This window comes from Sciurus carolinensis, chromosome 2, assembly GCF_902686445.1.
Source record: "Sciurus carolinensis chromosome 2, mSciCar1.2, whole genome shotgun sequence".
In the NCBI taxonomy this organism is placed as follows: Eukaryota; Metazoa; Chordata; class Mammalia; order Rodentia; family Sciuridae; genus Sciurus; species Sciurus carolinensis.
The window spans coordinates 125,509,031-125,527,800 of NC_062214.1; the positions used below are offsets into that span (position 1 = coordinate 125,509,031).

General features: G+C 41.5%; 2 protein-coding genes, 1 non-coding gene and 1 pseudogene across 7 annotated transcripts in view; 2 read left to right on the top strand and 2 right to left on the bottom strand.

Annotated features, from left to right (window-relative positions):
• Nucleotides 1–6,058: 6,058 nt before the first annotated feature.
• Nucleotides 6,059–11,587, top strand: Oxa1l (OXA1L mitochondrial inner membrane protein). The gene is made up of 10 exons (XM_047537861.1): nucleotides 6,059–6,142; nucleotides 6,588–6,749; nucleotides 7,547–7,760; nucleotides 9,430–9,573; nucleotides 9,801–9,886; nucleotides 10,031–10,195; nucleotides 10,380–10,484; nucleotides 10,581–10,743; nucleotides 10,816–10,896; nucleotides 10,980–11,587. Exons 1-10 carry the CDS (start codon nucleotides 6,080–6,082, stop codon nucleotides 11,108–11,110), a joined length of 1,314 nt encoding a protein of 437 aa, XP_047393817.1. The 5' UTR covers nucleotides 6,059–6,079; the 3' UTR covers nucleotides 11,111–11,587.
• Nucleotides 11,588–11,826: 239 nt separating this feature from the next.
• The window catches only part of Slc7a7 (solute carrier family 7 member 7), a 50,440-nt gene continuing 43,496 nt past the window's right edge, over nucleotides 11,827–18,770 (bottom strand). For all 5 annotated transcript variants that reach the window (XM_047537857.1, XM_047537855.1, XM_047537841.1 and 2 more), the window contains exons 5-10: nucleotides 14,984–15,107; nucleotides 14,639–14,742; nucleotides 14,262–14,358; nucleotides 13,369–13,518; nucleotides 12,517–12,700; nucleotides 11,827–12,298 (exon numbers count right to left, since the gene is read on the bottom strand). In XM_047537857.1, coding sequence (XP_047393813.1) covers nucleotides 12,195–12,298; nucleotides 12,517–12,700; nucleotides 13,369–13,518; nucleotides 14,262–14,358; nucleotides 14,639–14,742; nucleotides 14,984–15,107 — 763 coding nt within the window. In that variant the 3' untranslated portion in view covers nucleotides 11,827–12,194. The remainder of the gene's footprint in view (nucleotides 12,299–12,516; nucleotides 12,701–13,368; nucleotides 13,519–14,261; nucleotides 14,359–14,638; nucleotides 14,743–14,983; nucleotides 15,108–18,770) is intronic.
• On the top strand, nucleotides 15,728–16,519 carry LOC124974915 (40S ribosomal protein S2-like; annotated as a pseudogene).
• On the bottom strand, nucleotides 17,364–17,440 carry Trnai-uau (transfer RNA isoleucine (anticodon UAU)). The gene has a single exon. It is a non-coding gene; the product is annotated as a tRNA-Ile (tRNA).

Genomic DNA, 18,770 nt, shown 5'->3' on the forward strand with positions numbered 1-18,770 from the left:
CTTTCCTTGTTCTTGATCTTAAGGGTAAACAGTTCAGTCTTCCACAATGAAGAACATTGCTTGCTGTAGGTCTTTTGTATATGTCCCTTTTCGGGATGAAAATCCCCTTCTATTCCTAGTTTGTTGAATACTTGAGTTTTGAAATTATTCTGTAATGGATTACATTGACTGATTTTTCAAATTTAAAGTAGGCTTGTATTCTTGGAATATAATGCACTATCATTTTACATATTACTAGATTCAGTCTGTTAATATTTTGTTAAAGATTTTTGTTTCTGTGCTCATGATAGATATATGAGTCTGTAGTTTTCTTTGCTTTCTACAGTTTTCTTTGTTCTGAGTATTGTGAATATGCTGCCCCATAAAATGAGTTGGGAAGTGGTCTTCTCTATTTTCACAATGTATTTATGCAGATTGGCATTATTTCTTCATTAAATGTTTGGCAAAAGTCAACAATAAAGTCAGTTGGGTTCAAGGGGTTTTAGTTTTATTTTGTTTTTGGCAAAAAGGCTTTTAGTTACAAATTAAACTTATTTAATGGATGTGAATATTTAGATTTTCTGTTTTTATGTATATTTTGATAATTTGTATATTTCATGGAGTTTATTGATTTATTAGTATAGAGTTGTTCATAATATTCCCTTATTACCCTTTTAATGTCTGTGGGATATGGTGAGGTTCCATTTTTAATTCCTGACATTAGTATTTTGTGTTTCACCCCCACCCACCCCTTTCACACACACAGTTCCTTGACCAGTTCAACAACCGGTTTATTTAGGGGTTTGTTTTTTTGATTTGTTTGTTTGGTTGGTTTGGTTTGGTTTAGCTTGATTTAGTGTTTTGGTACTGGGAATTGAATCCAGAGGTGCTTTACCACTGAGCCACATCCCCAGCCCTTTTTATTTTTTATTCTGAGACAAGTTCTTGCTGAATTGCTTAGGGCCTCGCTGAATTGCTTAGGGCCTCTCTAAATTGCCAAGACTGGCCTTGAACTTGAGATCTTCCTGCCTCAGCCTCCCCCAGATTGCTGGGATTACAGGTGCACTCAGGATTACATGGGCTATCCAGGGTTTTGATCTTTACAAAGAACCAGCTTTTTGTTTTTTGTTTCATTGATATTTATATTCGCTCCCTCTCCCTCTCTCACTGCTGGGGACCAAACCCAAAGCCTCACATGTGCTAAGCAAGTGCTCTACCTCTGAGCTATATTCCCAGCTCCATTCTCCTCTGTTTTTCTTTTTCATATTTCATGAGTTTTTTTTTTTTTTCCTGTTTCTTATACTTACTTGGGGTTTAATTTGATCTTTTATCTTTTTAAGATGGAAGCTTATGTGGTATCAACAAATGATAAATTAGGAAGCACCAAGCTCTCATTTCCCACCTACCCACACATACTTTAAAAAAAAAAAAAACAAAAAAAACTGGCTAAAGCAACCTATAGGAGCCCCCAGAAAACAAAGATTTCTAGCAACAAAGTGAGTGCCCAATTTAAAAAAAGAAAAAAAAAAAAAAAAAAAAAAAAAAAACTCCACCTCCAAATAATAAGAAAGATTTGAAAGATTTGTGGTATTTTTATTTGCCCTTGTTTCACCTACTATTTGATGTGGCAGTGCTCTTAGTCTGGAAGAGACAGTTGACTAATTCCAAGTTCTCTTCCTCAACTACAAGAAGCAAAACAAACTTTATTTGAAAATAGTGTATACATCTGAGGTCTCAGACCTCAATCATGAAAAGTAGGAGGCACTACTCATGAAAGCTGCGAGGAGACTAGACTCAAACAGGTGGAGCAAGAGATTATGGGTAAAGTTGGGCACAGTGGCAAACATCTGTAATTCCAGTGACTCAGAAGGCCAAGATAGGAGGATCACAAGTTCAAGGCTAGCCTCAACAGCTTAGCAAGGTCCTAAACAACTTATGAAGACCCTGTCTCAAAATAAAAAATAAAAAGGGCAAAGGATGTAGCTCAGTGGTAAAGTGCCCTTGGGTTAGATTACCTGTACCAAAGAGAGGTGGGGGTGGGGGGCAGGGTTGTATAGGAGAGAGAGAGATTGATTATCGGTGAGATATACAGTAGACTGCCTAAGGTTCAAGGAGAAGTCAGAGGGAAAGTCTTTGGGAAATTAAGATTTAAGCAGTCATGTATAGTGAGAAATTGAGAGCCACACACAGGACAAGGTAAGACACTCATAAAAATCTTGAGAAGGCAAGACCTTAAGCTTTCACCTCAGGCTGATCCCTAGGCTCAAAGCAATACTTGCTCAGTGTTGAAAGACTGCATTAGTTCAGAATCAATCTGAAAACACAAGGGAAAGTATCTATTTTTTTTTTTCAAATGCCCAATTCCCAACAACAATAAAACAAACAAAAAACAAGACACACAAAAAAACAAAAATAAGGAGCAAAATTAATTGATAGTGCCATTCCTGAGGAGCCCAGATATCACAGATTTTAAAATAGCTGTCTTAAATATGTTCAAAGAAATAAAGAAAAATATGGACCAAGAATTAAAGGGGGACCAGGGATGCTAACTGCTTAGTGATAGAGTACTTGCCTATTATGTGCAAGGCCTGGATTGGATTCCCAGTATTTAAAAAAAAAAATAGAAAAGAACTAAAGAAAATCAGGAAAATAGTTTATTAGTAAAATGTGAATATCAACAAAGATAAAATTATATAAAGGAACCAAGCAAAAATTGATTTATTCATAAGAAAGAATCAAAGAATCTGAAGATACGACCACTCTCAGTAGTCAAATCTGAAAAGCAGAAAGAAAAAAGAATGAAGAAGAGTGGGCAGACCCTAAGGGACATATGGTACACCATCAAGTGAACTAACATATACATTATGGGAATCTCAAATAAGAGATCAAGAAAGGGGAAGAGATACTACTTGAAGAAACTCAATGAACTCCGAGTAGAATAAATCCAAAGAAACTCACTCTGAAACACCTTATAATCACACTGCTGAAAGGAATTTTTGAAAAGCAGCAAGACAAAAGCAACTCATCACATACAAAAGAGCTTCAATAAAAATAAGAATTTATGGTATCATAAAGTGATGTCACTTTATGATATATAAATCACTATATGATATATGAGGTGGGCAAAGTTATTCAGGAATATCAGTTTTAGTAAACCTCTCTACTCCCTAATCCCACCTACAAATTCAACACACACACACACACACACACACACACACACACACACACAGATTCCCTGCAAACACAGAAGTCATACCAACTAGGGATGGAGGGTAACCAGGGATTGAACCCCAGGGCCCTTAACCACTGAACCACATCACTAGTCCTTTTTGTTTTTTATTTTGAGGTAGGGTTTTGCTAAATTACTTAGGACTGAATTACTGAGGCTGGCTTGGAATTTTCAATCCTTAGGTCTTGGCCTCCTGAGTCACTAGGATTACAAGCATGCACGACCACACCCAGCCCAACTGATCTTTTTAAATTAGAGTGACCACCAAATTCATGGCTTTCTTAATTTGTAATTCTCTGCCCTTTGCCAATGAAAGTCAGTCACTTTTAAAAACTAATATTCCTAATGCAAATATAAAAGATTTACAAAAAATAGGAGACATGCTCCCTACCTCTAAAATCTAAAGGAGGAAGCAGGACTCATTCCATGAAAAATCAATAAAAACACACAGAAATAAGTGCAAAGTAATGTAAGATATACTTCAATTAGCTCATGTTCTTTTTGCAAGAACAAATACCCATTCACTTAATATTAGAACATATTTCCATTACCTATTCTTGCAGAGCAAAGCACTTCAAAATTTAGTGACTTTAAAAACTACGATTGTTTTGTTTGTAAATTTTAAATGGGTGAAACTGGAAGGAGGCAGCCTTTCCTTGCTCTACATGATCACCTAGGGTGGCTCCAATGGACTGGAGAATCCAATTTCAAATTAGCCATCTTCACATATCCGGCATTGATGCTATAGTCTGGGTGTTCAATTGAGGCTGTTAACCCAGACTTCTGTACTCCCCCACATGATTAGATTGAGCTTTTCACATGTTAGACTGGGAAATAAAACTAATAACATAATAGCTGGCTTCCCCCTGAAAGCAAAATCAGAAGCTACCAGATCTTTTTAAGGCATGCGCTAAATTAGCACATCATCTTTGCCAATGCATCCTAGTCACATCACCAACCAAGATTTCAAAATGAGTGAACTACCAATAGCGAAATAATGGCAGAAAGGTTAGTTTGGGGTCACCAAATTAAGTCTACAATAGGATAGTTTTCTCCAACACAAAATTGAACATTCATGATCCCTTCAAATCATACTGAGTTTTAAAGTACTCTCTGAAAACCTTGTTTAAACACATTCAACATATTAAGCTGAGCTGGGGAGATAGCTCAGTCAGTAAAGTGCTTGCCTTGCAAGCACAAGGCCCTGGGTTCAATCCCCAGCACTGTAAAAAAACAAAACAAAACAAACAATGTGTTAAACCTAATTGTTACTAAATCATATTGTATTTCTTTGTCTCCTATTTTTACTATTTCTATCAGATATATCCATAACCATCCCAAACTAGCAGTGATTGAAATCATTCTAGGTGTTTGAATTTTTCCCAAACTATACTTTGTTGTTCAGAAAGCATCCTGTACTTTGTAAGGGTTCAACTACAATCAACTCCCATCTTTCTGGGCAGTAATCTTTTTTCTCCAAGGAAGATAACTTCACTGTACATATCTTTAGGAATGTTTTCAGCTTCAAGAAACAGATTATCAGCTGGGCAAGGGGCAAAGAGTCTATAATCTCAGAGACCCCAGAAGATGAGTCAGTCACAAATTCAAGGCCAGCCTAGGCGATTTAGTATGACCCTGCCTCAAAATTAAAAAAAAAAAAAGGGGGGGGGGATGGTGAGGGAATGTAGTAGTAAGTGACCCTGGGTTAAATTCCCAGTAAAACATACACACACACACACTAACACACAAAATAAAGATTTTTATCTTACAGAACAAAGTCTAGAAATAGGGAAAAGGGTGTTTACAAGCTTGGTTTAACAGCTCAAGAACATCAAGTATGCGGGGTTTTTTTCTCTTTTCCATTCAACTATCTTCAGCATGTCAGCTTTTCATTTTTAGATCTGTACCATCATGGTCACAGTCCTCACATAATCCCATTTAAGGCATAAGGAAATGGTGGAGCCTTGTCTTTTTTAAGTAGAAAGAAAATATTTCCTAGAAGCTGCCTTCCCTCCATTTCTATCAAACTCCATACTACCCTCAAATTTCACTGGATCTGAGATTACAATATTATCTAGTACATAAGCATCAAACATCATTAGGCGGGAAAAATCCATGCTAAGCACAGATAAGATATCCGAAAGATATTTGTTTGTTATATATTTATTTGGTACTGGAGATTGAACCCAGGGGTGCTTTATCATTGAGCTATATCTCCAGTCATTTTTATTTTTTATTTCGAGAAGTAAAATTTACTCGGGAGAAGTTACTTAGGATCTTGCTAAATTGCTGAATTTGGCTTTGAACTTGTGATTCTCCTACCTCAGCCTCAGTCAGTGGAATTACAGGCTAGGGCCACCGCACCGGACCAAAAGCTTTTGCTTTTTTTTTTTTTTTTAATAACATTTTTAGATGTAGGTGGACACAATACCTTTATTTTATTTATTTATTTTTATGTGGTGCTGAGGATCAAACCCAGTGCCTCACGTATGCTACGCAAGCACTAGACCACTGAGCTACAACTCCAGCCCCCAAAGGCTATTTTTAACCCAGTAAATCAAAGGATAATCGCGGCTTTATAAAACGTAGAAAAAGTCCCCAGATTTACAGAGCATTAACAACGGCCACTAAAAATGGTTCTTAACTTCAACCTCCTTCAAACCTCTGGAGGACACCCTCTGCGCGATCTTGTTAAAGGTGACCCTTTGAGGCTTCTTGCCCACATTAAATATGGCTACCAAGCTCCACTCTCCTTTACCATCTGATCGATGGCGACGACTCTGGCCTCATGCCCATTTCCAAAAGGGCCTCCGCCTGAGGGCTTACGGTTCTGAGTGCGCACGCGCGAAAGCAAGTCCTCTTCCGGGCAAAATGGCGCTGGGCTTGATGTGTGGGCGCCGGGAGCTTGTGTGCCTGCTACGGCTTCAGCGTCAGGTAAGGTTGCCCAGAAACTGCGCGCCAGGATGCTGCCCTGTCCCTGCAACCTGAGCCGAGGGCATGAGCAGCAGCTGACCTGGTTACTAGGATCTGAGTGTCATGACCTCGGGTTACATCTCGGTCTCTGCGGGCTCGGTGGCCCCGTCCTGTTGTCGGTTTCCGGGAACTGCCTTAGCCCGGGTCAAGTTCTCCCCAGCCTCGGCCCTGGACCCCGGAGTGGGTCTGTGGTACCCGAGGTACAGGAAACCCCGGCCTGAGCTCCACCCTGTACGCACCAAGTGGCATGCCTTCAGGCCGGCAATCTACGCGAACAGAGCAGCAGTGTGCTCACCTGTATGGCAAACTGTCAGCTTCCTGAGGGTTCCCTAGTGAATGCCCTGTGGCCCTACGCTGGGCCTTCTGCTTCCAGCATAGAGATTCCATTATCCTTTCATCTGATCAGTTCCACAGTGTCCTAGGGTCCTCACAGTGGCCGCGGAAACCGCTGACCGAGGGGCTCCAGGTCCCAGGCCACCCAGACTGCAAGCAGCTTCGTTATGTCCTCGTCACAACCTACAGCTCCCGCTGCCTCAGTACCTCTGCCATTTCATTTGCAGAAGCCCAGGTAAGAAAGAGGCCTTTGGTTCCTACTTCTTGGTTAGTTTTGTTTTATTCGAGGGGCAAGAGGAATATGTAGCAGTTCTTTCCCATGCTTCACACAGCTTCCCAAAATATTAGCATGTCTGCTTGGAATGGATTTTCAAATCAATGGAGAAATTAGTGAAAGTACAAGGAGAGATTTATGTTGATTCGAGGCACTGTTTGCCAGAGTAGTGCTAAGCCAATGATGGCAATGTGAAACATAATTCCAGGTTTGTATTAGGAAAATCATAATTTGCTTATAAATACATGATTTCATGGATACTATTTCCTGAGAGGAGGCCAAGTGGGGTATTGGATCATAAAGAATGAGTTGAGGGCTAGGGGGGTGTGGCACTTTGCTGCAAGCCGCAGGCCCTGGATTCAATCCCCAGCCCTGAAAAAAAAGTTTAGTTAAAAAAAAAAAAAAAAAAAAAAAACTGATTTGATTTAAAGATACATTGTAAGTATAATAGTTTCTTTCAACTTATGGGGGAAATTGTAATTGTGATAGATGGCTGAAGTTCAGGAAACAGTGATTTGAGAGGTAACTTCCCAGCATCAAAGGAAGTCATGAAATCTTATTTTAAATAATTTATCTTCCTGCCTAGTAGCAAAAAAAATATGTCCTTTTTAAGCATGAATTCTGTGGACACTGTAAGCTAACCTGGAAGAACAAGAAGAGTAGTCAAGAAAACAGAACCCAATATTGATTATATGAAGGGACCTCACTTGCTGTGTGTCCCATTTACTAAATATCACACATGGCTTTCTTTCACACAGGTCCAGGCCCCTCCTATTGTTCCTGCAACTCCCTCACCCACAGCAGTACCTGAAGTGGCTTCTGGAGGAACTACGGATGTAATCCAAGCTGTTGCCGAACAGAGCTTCACTGAACTGGGGCTAGGGTCATATACCCCAGTGGGATTGATCCAGAACCTCCTGGAATTTATGCATGTTAACCTGGGCCTACCTTGGTGGGGGGCCATTGCTGCATGTAAGGGAAATATATCCTGGACAAGGATAGAGGAAATAGGGACCTAGGGATAGAACCTTAAAAATGGCGTTTCTGTGAGAGGATCAAGGAAATAGGTGCAGGAATGTAGTAGTCAAAAAACAGATAATTCAAGTGAAGGGTACAGGCTCATGATGCTTAGCTGCCCTCTTCTTTTATTTCCTAAAAAGCATTATGAAGTGGCTTAATCATCTAAGATTCAAATAGTATAGATATTTGAATGTGAGCAGGGAGTTGGAGTAAGAGGGCCTGATTAACAGTGATGAAGCTACCTTGGTTTAAGAGAATAGTCTGATCAGGCACTGAGAGGAGACTTCAAATTAGGAAGGTAATCACATTGCTCTTGTTAAGGTTTAAACTGCTTTGAATTCCATTTCTTTCTACACCTTGCTCCATCAATTACCTCCTCTCTTCTGTGTCTTCAACTTACTGCCCTCCCAAAAACAAACAGACATGCTCAAATGTACCCATTTGTTACCTGGGATAAAGTTTCTTCCCTTCATACTTGGTTCCCCTTTCTTTCCTCGTCCTTTCATGCTTTTATTTAAAAGAGGATTCTAAATTCATTTGAACTACTTTTTTCCATTTCTTCGACTTTCAGCAATCTGATAACACCATTGCTAAAATACTTTGCTCATCCTTGACCTTTCTACATTAAACATTTTAGAACTTGAACTCTGTCCCTTGGATTTTGTGAAAATCTTTCATGATTTTGTCTTTCTGACCACACCTTTCCATCTCCATTACCTGATACCCTACCTGCCACTTCAGGGATGGTACTCTGGATTCCATCCTTAGCTCCCCAGCTTTTCTCAGCCCAGACAGCTTATATGTCTGTAGATACCATAAACTAAATATTTGTTGGAATGACCACTGAATATGAAGTGTAAAGAAAAAAAATAAGAAGTGACCAATTACATTACTTCCTACTCCAGGGATTTCTAGAACAGTGGCTTTCAGACTTCATTCCTGGAGGCTCCAGATTTCTATAAGGTGCAAAGTGAAAACTAGCATAACCACTCCTATAGCTAACCGTTTTTTCTTCACCCAGGGCAGCTAGATTTGTATGTTTTGTCAGAATTTATAGTTGAAAGGGGGAAAAAAGGTTCTGTTGAATATAGAAAAGTTCAGAGGCAATTGATGTAGAAAAGGAGTTCTTGTCACCTTTTTGTTTGAGGCAACAAACAGGATTTCCAGTCATCTGCTTGGCAGAAATTAATACTAAACTTTTGTGGTAGAGAGCAGAGGATGAAGAGTCAGGCACATTGGCACACACCTGTAATCCTAGTGACTTAAGAGGCTGAGGCAGGAGGATTGCAAGTTTAAGATCAACCTCAAAAACTTAGTGAGGTCCTAAGGACTTAGTGAGATCCTGTCTCAAAATAAAAAAAGGGTTGGGGGTGTGTCTCAGTGGTTAAATGCCCCTGGGTTTAATCCCTGGTACCCAAAAAATTAAATGAGAGCTGAAGACTTGTCCTTGAAGGAAATAAGCCATATCCCTATCCTTAGTTCTGGGCCTCTTGGGCATGAATCACAGTATGGAAAAGGCTGGAATAAGAGAGACTTTTTTCAGTGATGACTTAAAAAATCTTCAACCTTCTAACTACAGAACTGCTTTAACTTCACTCTAATTCTAGTTTGTGTTTTCCAGGTACAGTCCTTGCCCGCTGCCTGGTTTTTCCTCTCATCGTGAAGGGCCAGCGAGAGGCAGCCAAGATTCACAACCACTTGCCAGAGATCCAGAAGTTTTCCACTCGAATCAGAGAAGCCAAGTTGGCAGGAGACCATGTTGAGTGTGAGTCAGTTGCAGTATGAGTGTGAAAGAGGACATTTGCAGACATTATCCTGGAGGAAAGAGACAACCTAAACCAGAAATTTCAACAGTTGGGCAAATTCTAAAGATTTAGCTATTTCTTGGCCCTAACACTATCAGGGACTGTCCAAGATCAGTTAGAAATTTCATGGGACAGTTGTCCACCCTCGCTGAAATAACTCGACCATTAATTTTGCTTCACCTCCCAGTTTACAGGGCTTCCTCAGAAATGACACTTTACCAGAAAAGGCACGATATTAAATTCTTTAAACCTCTCATTCTACCTCTGACTCAGGTGAGCAAAAATGTTTCCCTTCTTATTTCATCAAATGGCCTCCTCTATGTTTTCCATGCCCGAGACCACAAAAGCAGGTGGTGGTGATATACATGGCTTTCAGTGATGGGTTATTGAAAATGTCCCCTCTATTCTGTGTAATAGGCACCAGTCTTCATCTCCTTCTTCATTGCCTTGAGAGAGATGGCCAACCTTCCTGTGCCCAGTATGCAGACAGGTGGCCTCTGGTGGTTCCAAGATCTCACTGTATCTGATCCCATCTATGTGTTACCACTGGTAGTCACTGCTACAATGTGGGGTGTCCTGGAGGTAAGCCCCGGTTAGCCAACTACCAGGCCTGCAACATAAATGGGAGTAGGGGGTAGAGTGGCTATGTATTTCCCTGGAGAAATAGTCAGTGGGTAAGACCAGATTATTAACGTATGTTCAATACTCCTTTCCTCTGCTCCCCTGTTTCGTTTTGTTTTGTTTTGTTTTGTTTTGTTTTTGGCAGCTAGGTGCTGACACAGGTGTACAAAGTTCTGACCTTCAGTGGATGAGAAATGTTATCAGAGTGATGCCCCTGGCAGTCTTGCCCATAACCATCCACTTCCCCTCGGTATGTAATAGCTTTGGAAATGGCTCCAAGTCCTCCTATCTAGCCCAGCCACCAGGGATGCAGCTGTGAGGACCTTCTCTTGTTCTCTTCACTTAGGCAGTGTTCATGTACTGGCTCTCCTCCAATATGTTTTCCCTGTGCCAAGTGGCCTGCCTCCGGATTCCAGCTGTACGTACTATACTTAAAATACCCCAGCGTGTTGTGCATGACCCTGACAAATTACCTCCACGAGAAGGCTTCATAAAGAGCTTCAAACAAGGTAAAGGCATGACAGGGGAAAGTGGTCTGAAAAATGGGGATGGGACTGACAGTTGAGCTTCTCCTTACCCAGGCTGGAAAAATGCTGAAATTGCACATCAGCTCCGCGAGCGTGAACGACGCATGCAGAACCACTTAGATCTAGCAGCCAGAGGTAAAATAATCATTTCAGGCTAAATTCTGTCTTTCATTTCTTCTTTTCCTTTGCTCACTGAGATTTTTTTTCTCTTCCTCCAGGGCCCTTACGGCAGACCTTTACCCACAACCCTCTGCTACAGCATGAAAAGAATTGCCCTCCCAAAACCCCCGTCAGTGGCAACACCAGTGAACCAAAGTCAAAGCAACCCTGGCGTGACACACTTGGCTGACTTGTGTTCCCTGCTCATTCTGGCGGGAACTCTATCTCCTCAAAGGCTCAATACTGAAGACAGACTTGATGCCATGCCCTTGCCCCAGACCTAGGAACTGTGGGACATGGAGATGTTCATTCATTTTAAAAACTGAATCCACTGCAGACTCTTATTCCTGCATATAAAAGAGCACAGGGGAGCCAAGCAATCTTCCTATCCACAGGATTAGGAAACCTCTGTACTACATGCTGCTTCCTGATACTTATTAAACAAAGAAATGGTTTGTGTACTTCAGAGAAATGAATAGGTTGGGTCAAGATTGCTTTTGATAGCCCATACTCTTGGGAAGTGTCTGACTGTTTTAACCTGGCATTAAGAGCTTACACCTCTACCCCATATGTGTGTTTCATCCACATTTGCATTGTGGTCATAGAGAAATGACTGATAAGATTGTATCTGAAAACAGTAACCACATTTCTTGACCCTAAGAACCTATACAATTTCCATCAAGAAATAGGTTACTCAAGATTTTTACTGAAAATTAAGAATGAAAGGTGATACTTTTATGCAATTACTTAACATCTTGCTACAGCAGTTCCCTTGTCTGTCTTTGTATAGAGGTTGTTTTTATCAGCTTTCAATAGCTGGCTTGAGAGACAAGAAACTTTGGTCTATTTTTAGGTTAAAGGGAACTGTCCCAAAGATACTATATAAAATGAAGCCACTCAAACTCGTAGGAACATAACCCTTTTATTATTGTTCAGCACCTGTGACAGTTTCATGCCTTTCTAAAGGAGATACAGTTGAAGCATTGTTGGCCCCTTTAAAGGAAAAGAGGAATAGGTAGTCACACCCAGAGGTGCTCCTAGAACAACAAAGCCCACAAGTGCCACACCCCACCACAGTCTGCCTTACCATCCTTTTACAAAATCTGAAACAATATGTAGCAAAACAAATAAGTTACTTTTCATCTCTAAAAAGCAAGTTCAAAGGTTGAAGCTGCCTAAACCAGGCTCCTGGATGACACCTCCAAAGTGAGCTCTACTTTTCAGCTACCTTGGCTCCAGCCCCTGCTTTCCACATCTCAGGATTCCAGATGGTATTAGTTAGATTTGGGATCTTGTTGCTTGGGTATTTCTCCATCTTCCAAATCCATTTCTGCAACAACTGACATACACAGGACCTGAAGGTACCACGTGGCAGATGCTACAAAGAGAAATTTGAGTTGAAAGTGGGAAGAGGTCAACTTGGCTAAGTTCATGTGGCACTGAATGGGACTGGGCCTGAAGAGGGTGATTCAGTTAAGCTATATGGTTAATAACAGGAAGGGACTATGGTGAAGGTGACTTGGGAATCTAGATTTGGAAAGGAGGCAAAAACCTGGCTGTAAAGTAGCTGAGCTGACCTGAGGACCCAAAGCTTACCTAAAGTCCTTCGGAGGCAAAGAGGTCGTTTGTCTTTTGGCACTCTGATGATGAGAAAGTAAAAAGGCAAGCCTGAAAGGGCAATGCCAATGCCGATGAGGGAGTTGACAGTATCACTGTAAAGTGGAACAGCCACCAGGAAGATGGTGCACAGGCAGAAGACAATGGGGAAGAAAAGGCTGAGCTAAGGACACAGAGGAAACAACTAGGAGTTAGCTCAGGATACTTGACAACCATTATAACCCCACTTCCCATAAAGACCAAAGCCCTAAAGGGTTAGGGATATAGCTCAGTAGTGGAGCACTTGCCCAGCATGCCCAAGACACTGAGTTCAGTCTGCAGCACTGCACAGAGCACTAAGTCTTTCCATCATCTCAATACAAAATTACATCAAGGCAAAGGTTTCTGAGTGAACAGTCCAGCAAGAATCCCCTTTGCTGGGTATGGTGGCACATGCCTATAATCCCAGCAACTTGAGAGGCTGCAGCAGAATGATAGCAAGTTTGAGGCCAGCCTCAGCAACTTAGACCCTAAATCAAAAAAAAAAAAAAAAAAAAGGCTGGGGATGTGGCTCAATGGTTAAGTGTCCATGGGTTTAGTCCCAGTTTAAAAAAAATCTGGGTATGGTGGTGCACACAACTTGGAAGTCTGAGGCAGGTGGATCACAAGTTGGAGGCCAGCCTGGGAAATACAACAAGATCCTCAGGAATTTAGCAAGACCCTGTCTCAAAATAAAAAAAGGACTAGAGTTATATCTCAGTGGTAAAGAGCCCCTGAGTTCAATCCCCAGTACCAAAAAAGAAAAGAAAAAAATGCTCCCAATAGAGCAGAGGTAGGATGGAGGCAAGTTACCTTGAGGGGACGAGGTCGATCAGGCTCCTTCCAGCGTAAATAGAGCTGACCCACAATAGAAAGTCCCACAAAGAACCAGTAACTGAAGCTGTAGTAGTTAATAAGCTTGAAGATGTCCTCCACACACAAGTAGATCAATGCCATGATACCCTGTAGGCACAAGCCCAAGACAGCTCTAGGGGCCCTTGTCATTCAAGGTGCTTCTTATTCCCCTTGATCATCCACAAACCCACCTCCATCTGTTGGCTGTCTTCTCACCCGTTTAAGACTCTAATTTTGTCTTTCACTCCTTTTCTATCAGAAGTTAATAGCCTCAATTGGATTTTCAGTTCTTTCTTCAAGCCTCTGCCATATTAAGCCTCTTTAAAACACAAAACAATCCCTCACGTCTTCCACAAGGCCCTCTCCATAATGACTCCAACCTTCATTTCCAGCTCTCCTACTATTCAACTCCATACTGCTTAACTGCAGGACTTTCTGATGCTATTTCTCTTAGAAAGCCCATCTCTACCTTTTGCAATGCTGACCTTCAAAATCTATTTCAAATACACTTCCTCCATGTAGTCTTTTCAGTTACCCTCCTCCCAAATATAAGGGACCATTTCCTCTCTTAAACACTACCTATCTGTCATGGCAGTTAATCATTAAAATGTACCCCTTGAACTTTATGCCTTATCTAAGACTGGAGGTGGTTACCATTGCTAAGAGAAGTTAGATTCTCAGGAATCACTGCAGCAGTTGGCACAGACTTGCCCATGATGGGAGTCCATCATTCCATCAATATTTTTTCTGTCAGAATTCTCTTTAGGACTTTCAGGGAGCTACAATAGTCATATCTACTGCTACCAAAACTTCTTGCACAATCTGGCTTTCCATCTTCTTAGAGCACTTACATTGAAAAGCAGAGAAGACACTGGCGTGAACCGCTCAACATGAATCATGCAGATGGCATCAGGGAGATGGCCTTCTCTTGAGCCCACAAAGAAAAGTCTATTTAGGTAAGACAAAAGTGTAAAAAAATTGTGGGGCAGAGGGGAACAGCCTGGTTGCACCTGTCACTGCCCTCCCTTTCTGCTACCCCTTCAAATGGTTCAAATAATCCAGAATGGAGTTCAGGGTTGAGATTAATGAGAAGTTAAAGGCTGCTGATGGAAATAAGAAGAAAGGTTAGGGAACACAGAAGGTAAAAGTCCAGGTCCTGTAAGTCGTACAATTCCTTGACATCACTCTTCATAATACCATCCCTGCTAGCAAAAGATGCCACTCTTACCTAGAAGCAGCCACAATGGAGGCATTGAGGCCACCAAAACAGGATAAGGCAACTGCAAATGGGATTGTCCAGTTAAATATTCCAAAAATCTGGTCTGCAAAAGTCTAAGGGAAAGGAACAGAAAATAGTTATTAGTAGGACCTAAAAGGAATGAAAGGCATCAATAGGCATGCTCCCAGGAATCCAACCCTTCTTCCACAATAACAGTAACAGTTCCTTCTTGCAAGCCCAGTATTCCAAATGTACTCATTTCAAAGCTCTCTACCTCCTTTCTAGACTGGGAAGAGCTGGGATATACCCAAAAGTCCACAATACACCCTAAACCTACTAGTAAAAATCCTTTACCACAGCAACAGCATCACTGGCCAAGATGTCCTTCATGTCTAGCACGGTGTAATAGGCCACATTGGTCAAGATGTAGATGATGGTGACAAGAGGCATGGAAATGCCAATGGAGAGGGGCAGATTCCTACAGTTAAACAAAATAAAGTATACATCAGTCCTACAGTTGCATCCTTATCTCTTAATCCTAGACTCTCCCTACCATACCCATCTTGCCAGAGATGGAGACTCCTGCTACATTTCCCCACTGCCTTGGTATTTGAGGTTGCCTAGAGTACTGGTTAAAGCTCTGAAATTGTAAGAACAAAGAATAAGTTGTGTGCAGTAGTACACATCTGTAATCTTAGCTACTCAGGAGGCTAAGGCAGGAGGATCAAAAGTTTGAGGTCAGCCTAGACAACTTAATGAGACCCTATCTCAAAAGAAAATGTTTTAAAAGGGGTGAGGATGTAGCTCCATGGTAGAGGACTTGCCTAGCATATATGAGGCCCTGGGTTCAATCCACAGTACTAGAAGGGAGGGAGGGAGAGAGGAAGAAAGGAAAGGAGTTGGGGGAAAGGAACATCATATCAGGAGAAAGAGCTATGCAAAAAAAAAAAAAAAAAGTGGGGAAAGGAACTGACAAAGAACTGTTACAGCATGACAGCAGCACAGGAAGATGGTAGTGATTTTACTTTTGGTGTTAGTATTGCTTCTCTAAGATAACACAGTAAAGTTTAAGAAATATAAGAAGAGGGAAAACACCAAATGGCAGAAGACACTAGTGCAGTGGGAGGTTTGGAGGTCCCTGAGGTCCCAGGGGCCCTGGGGCTCGTGCAGGCAAGGCCAAAGACAAGGAGTGGATCCCAGTCACCAAGCTGGCCTGGTCAAGGACATGAATATCAAGTCCTTGGAAAAGATCTACCTCTTCTCTTTGCCCATCAAGGAGTCTGAGATCATCGACTTCTTCCTGGGGGCGTCACTCAAGGATGAGGTTTTGAAGATCATGCCTGTACAGAAGCAGACTCCTGCTGGCCAACGGACCAGGTTCAAGGCATTTGTAGCTATCGGGGACTACAATGGTCATGTGGACTAGGAGTAAAGTGCTCCAGGGAGGTAGCCACTGGAATCTGAGGGGCTATCTCCTGGCCAAGCTCTCCATTGTTCCTGTGCGGAGAGGCTACTGGGGGAACAAGATTGGCAAGCCCCACACTCTCCCTTGCAAAGTGACAGGATATTGTGGTTCTATGCTGGTGCGGCTCATCCCTGTCCCCAGAGGTACTGGCATTGTCTCAGCTCCTGTGCCCAAGAGGCTGCTGATGATGGCTGGTATTAATGACTGCTACACTTCTGCCAGGGGCTGTACTGCCATCTTGGGCAGTTTCACTAAGGCCACCTTTGATGCCATCTCTCAGACATACAGCTATTTGACTCCTGATCTCTGGAAAGAGACTGTGTTCACCCTTGTCTCCCTAGCAGGAATTCACTGACCATCTTGTGAAAACCCACACCAGAGTCTCTGTACAGAGGATCCAGGCTCCAGCTATGGCTACAACATAGGGTTTTTATACAAAAATAAATAAATAAAGTGGATGAAACCTGTTTAAAAAAAGAAAAAGAGGGCTGGGACTATAGCTCAGTGGTAGAGTGCTTGCCTAACATGTGTGAGGCACTGGGTTCAATCCTCAGCACCACACGAAAATAGGTACCATGTCCCTTTACAACAAAAAATATTTTTAAAAAATAAATATAAGAAGAAATTATGGAGGCAAATTGTGAAATCTAACATCTCCAAAGATTAAGATAGGCCTTCAGTAGAAAAAGCAGTGTATATGTGAACAAGCAACCTGGGAAATAAATCCATCCACAATTTGTTATAATTTGGATCTAAAAACAACAACTAACAAGGACTCATGTGTTAGTGTTTAGAGGTGAAAAGACTGGACTATGAGAGCTGGGACCTCAACATGGATTAATCCATTTGATGCATTAATAATATGAATGGACTACTAAGTGGTAATTATAGACAAATGAGGCTTGGCTGAAGGAAGTAGGTCTCTGGGGGTTATGTCTTGTCGCTGACTCCTCTTGCATACACACATACACGTGCACACTCTCTGTTCCCCAGTGTAGCAGCTTTCTTCCACCATGATGTTCTGCCTCATCTCAGGCAAAGGAATTGGCCAACCATGGACTGAATCTCTGAAACTGTGAGCCCCAAATAAAGTTTTCCTCCTCTAAATTCTTTCTGTTAGGCATTTTGATCACAGCAACAAAAAGCTGACACAAAAACCCTTCATCAGTTTGAGAATGTTGGGTACCATCCTAACTTGTGGTCAAGAGAAGGGCACAAAGACCTCTCAGGACCCCTCTAGCCCAAAAAAGCCATGATCTTTTTTTTTTTTGGGGGGGGGTGCTGGGGATCGAACCCAGGGCCTTGTGCTTATAAGGCAAGCACTCTACCAACTGAGCTATCTCCCCAGCCCCCAAAAGCCATGATCTTTAGAAATATCCTTGACAGCTAGACTACCAAAAAGAGACAGGGGCAAAAACTCTTAAGTCACTCAGCTTCTGTCCACTAGGCAGAAGCACCATCCAGGCCTCAATCCTGCTTCTAATAACTATTTCCAAAGTTGCAACTCTAGATGTATATCAAGAGTGTTCTTTGTTTCACAAAGCTAAAAGGAGTTTATTGGTATGAGAACTTTTATTCTTTTGAAAATTTACAGAAACTTCACTCCCTGTCAAAACTTAGTTCCCAGAATCATATTTTAGAGCCAGGAAAGGCCCGATAGATCTTATAATTCAACGCTCTTGATTACAGATTTAAAAAAGAAAGAAAGAAACAGTCAAAGAAAAGGCACAGCAACACTCTCAAGGTCATCGATCAATCAGTGATAAGACAAATTCCAAACCCAATGACTCCCTGTCAGTGTTGGCAAGTGATATAGTTAAATGACTAAAACAATACCTCACTGTCAGCTTGAATTAGGGAAATAAGGAATGAACCAAAAGGGAAGCAAAGGAAGGTTTCTTGACATCTATGACCTAAAGTTATCAATGTAGGGATAAAAATGGGTAAAAGATTTATCAAGGAAAAAAATCTTTTGTTTTTTGAGATGGTCCTGCTATGCTTCCCAGGCTGTTCACAAACTCCTAAGCTCAAGCAAACCTTCAGCCTCAGCCTCTTAAGTAGCTAGGACTATAGGCATGCACCACCACACCTGGTAAGAAAAATCTATTTTAAAAGTGCACACAAGTAATCCCAGTGACTCAGGAAGCTGAGGCAGGAGAATCGCAAGTTCCAAGTCAGAACTCAGCAACTTAGTGAGGCCCTGAACAATTTAGGGAGACCCTGTTTCAAAATTAATAATAAAAAAAGGTGGGGGGCATTATTGGGAATGTGGCTCAGTGATTAAGCACCCCTGAGTTCAATCCCTGGTACTAAAAATTAATAAAATAAGAGCACAAGCACAAAGTACAATCTGCTTTAATTAGTGCAGGGATGTATGAACAAATGTAAAAAAGCCCTTTAAAAAAGAATTTAGAGTTCTTTGGAGGACAGCATCCAGAAGAACTCAAAATGTTCCAGTTTGACACTTCATTAGAGGTTTTCTTACAATACAGCTTCTAACAAAACTAGGCTATCTCAAACCCCTGATAATAGAATCATTTATACAAAGATGGTTGGGAAAGTACCAAAATCTGCATGTGCTGTGTTCCCAGGTAGACTTCAAGGGGTTTGTTCTTTTTTTGTTGTTTCTGTTTTTGGTACTGGGAATTGAACTCAGGGGCAGTGCTTAACCACTTA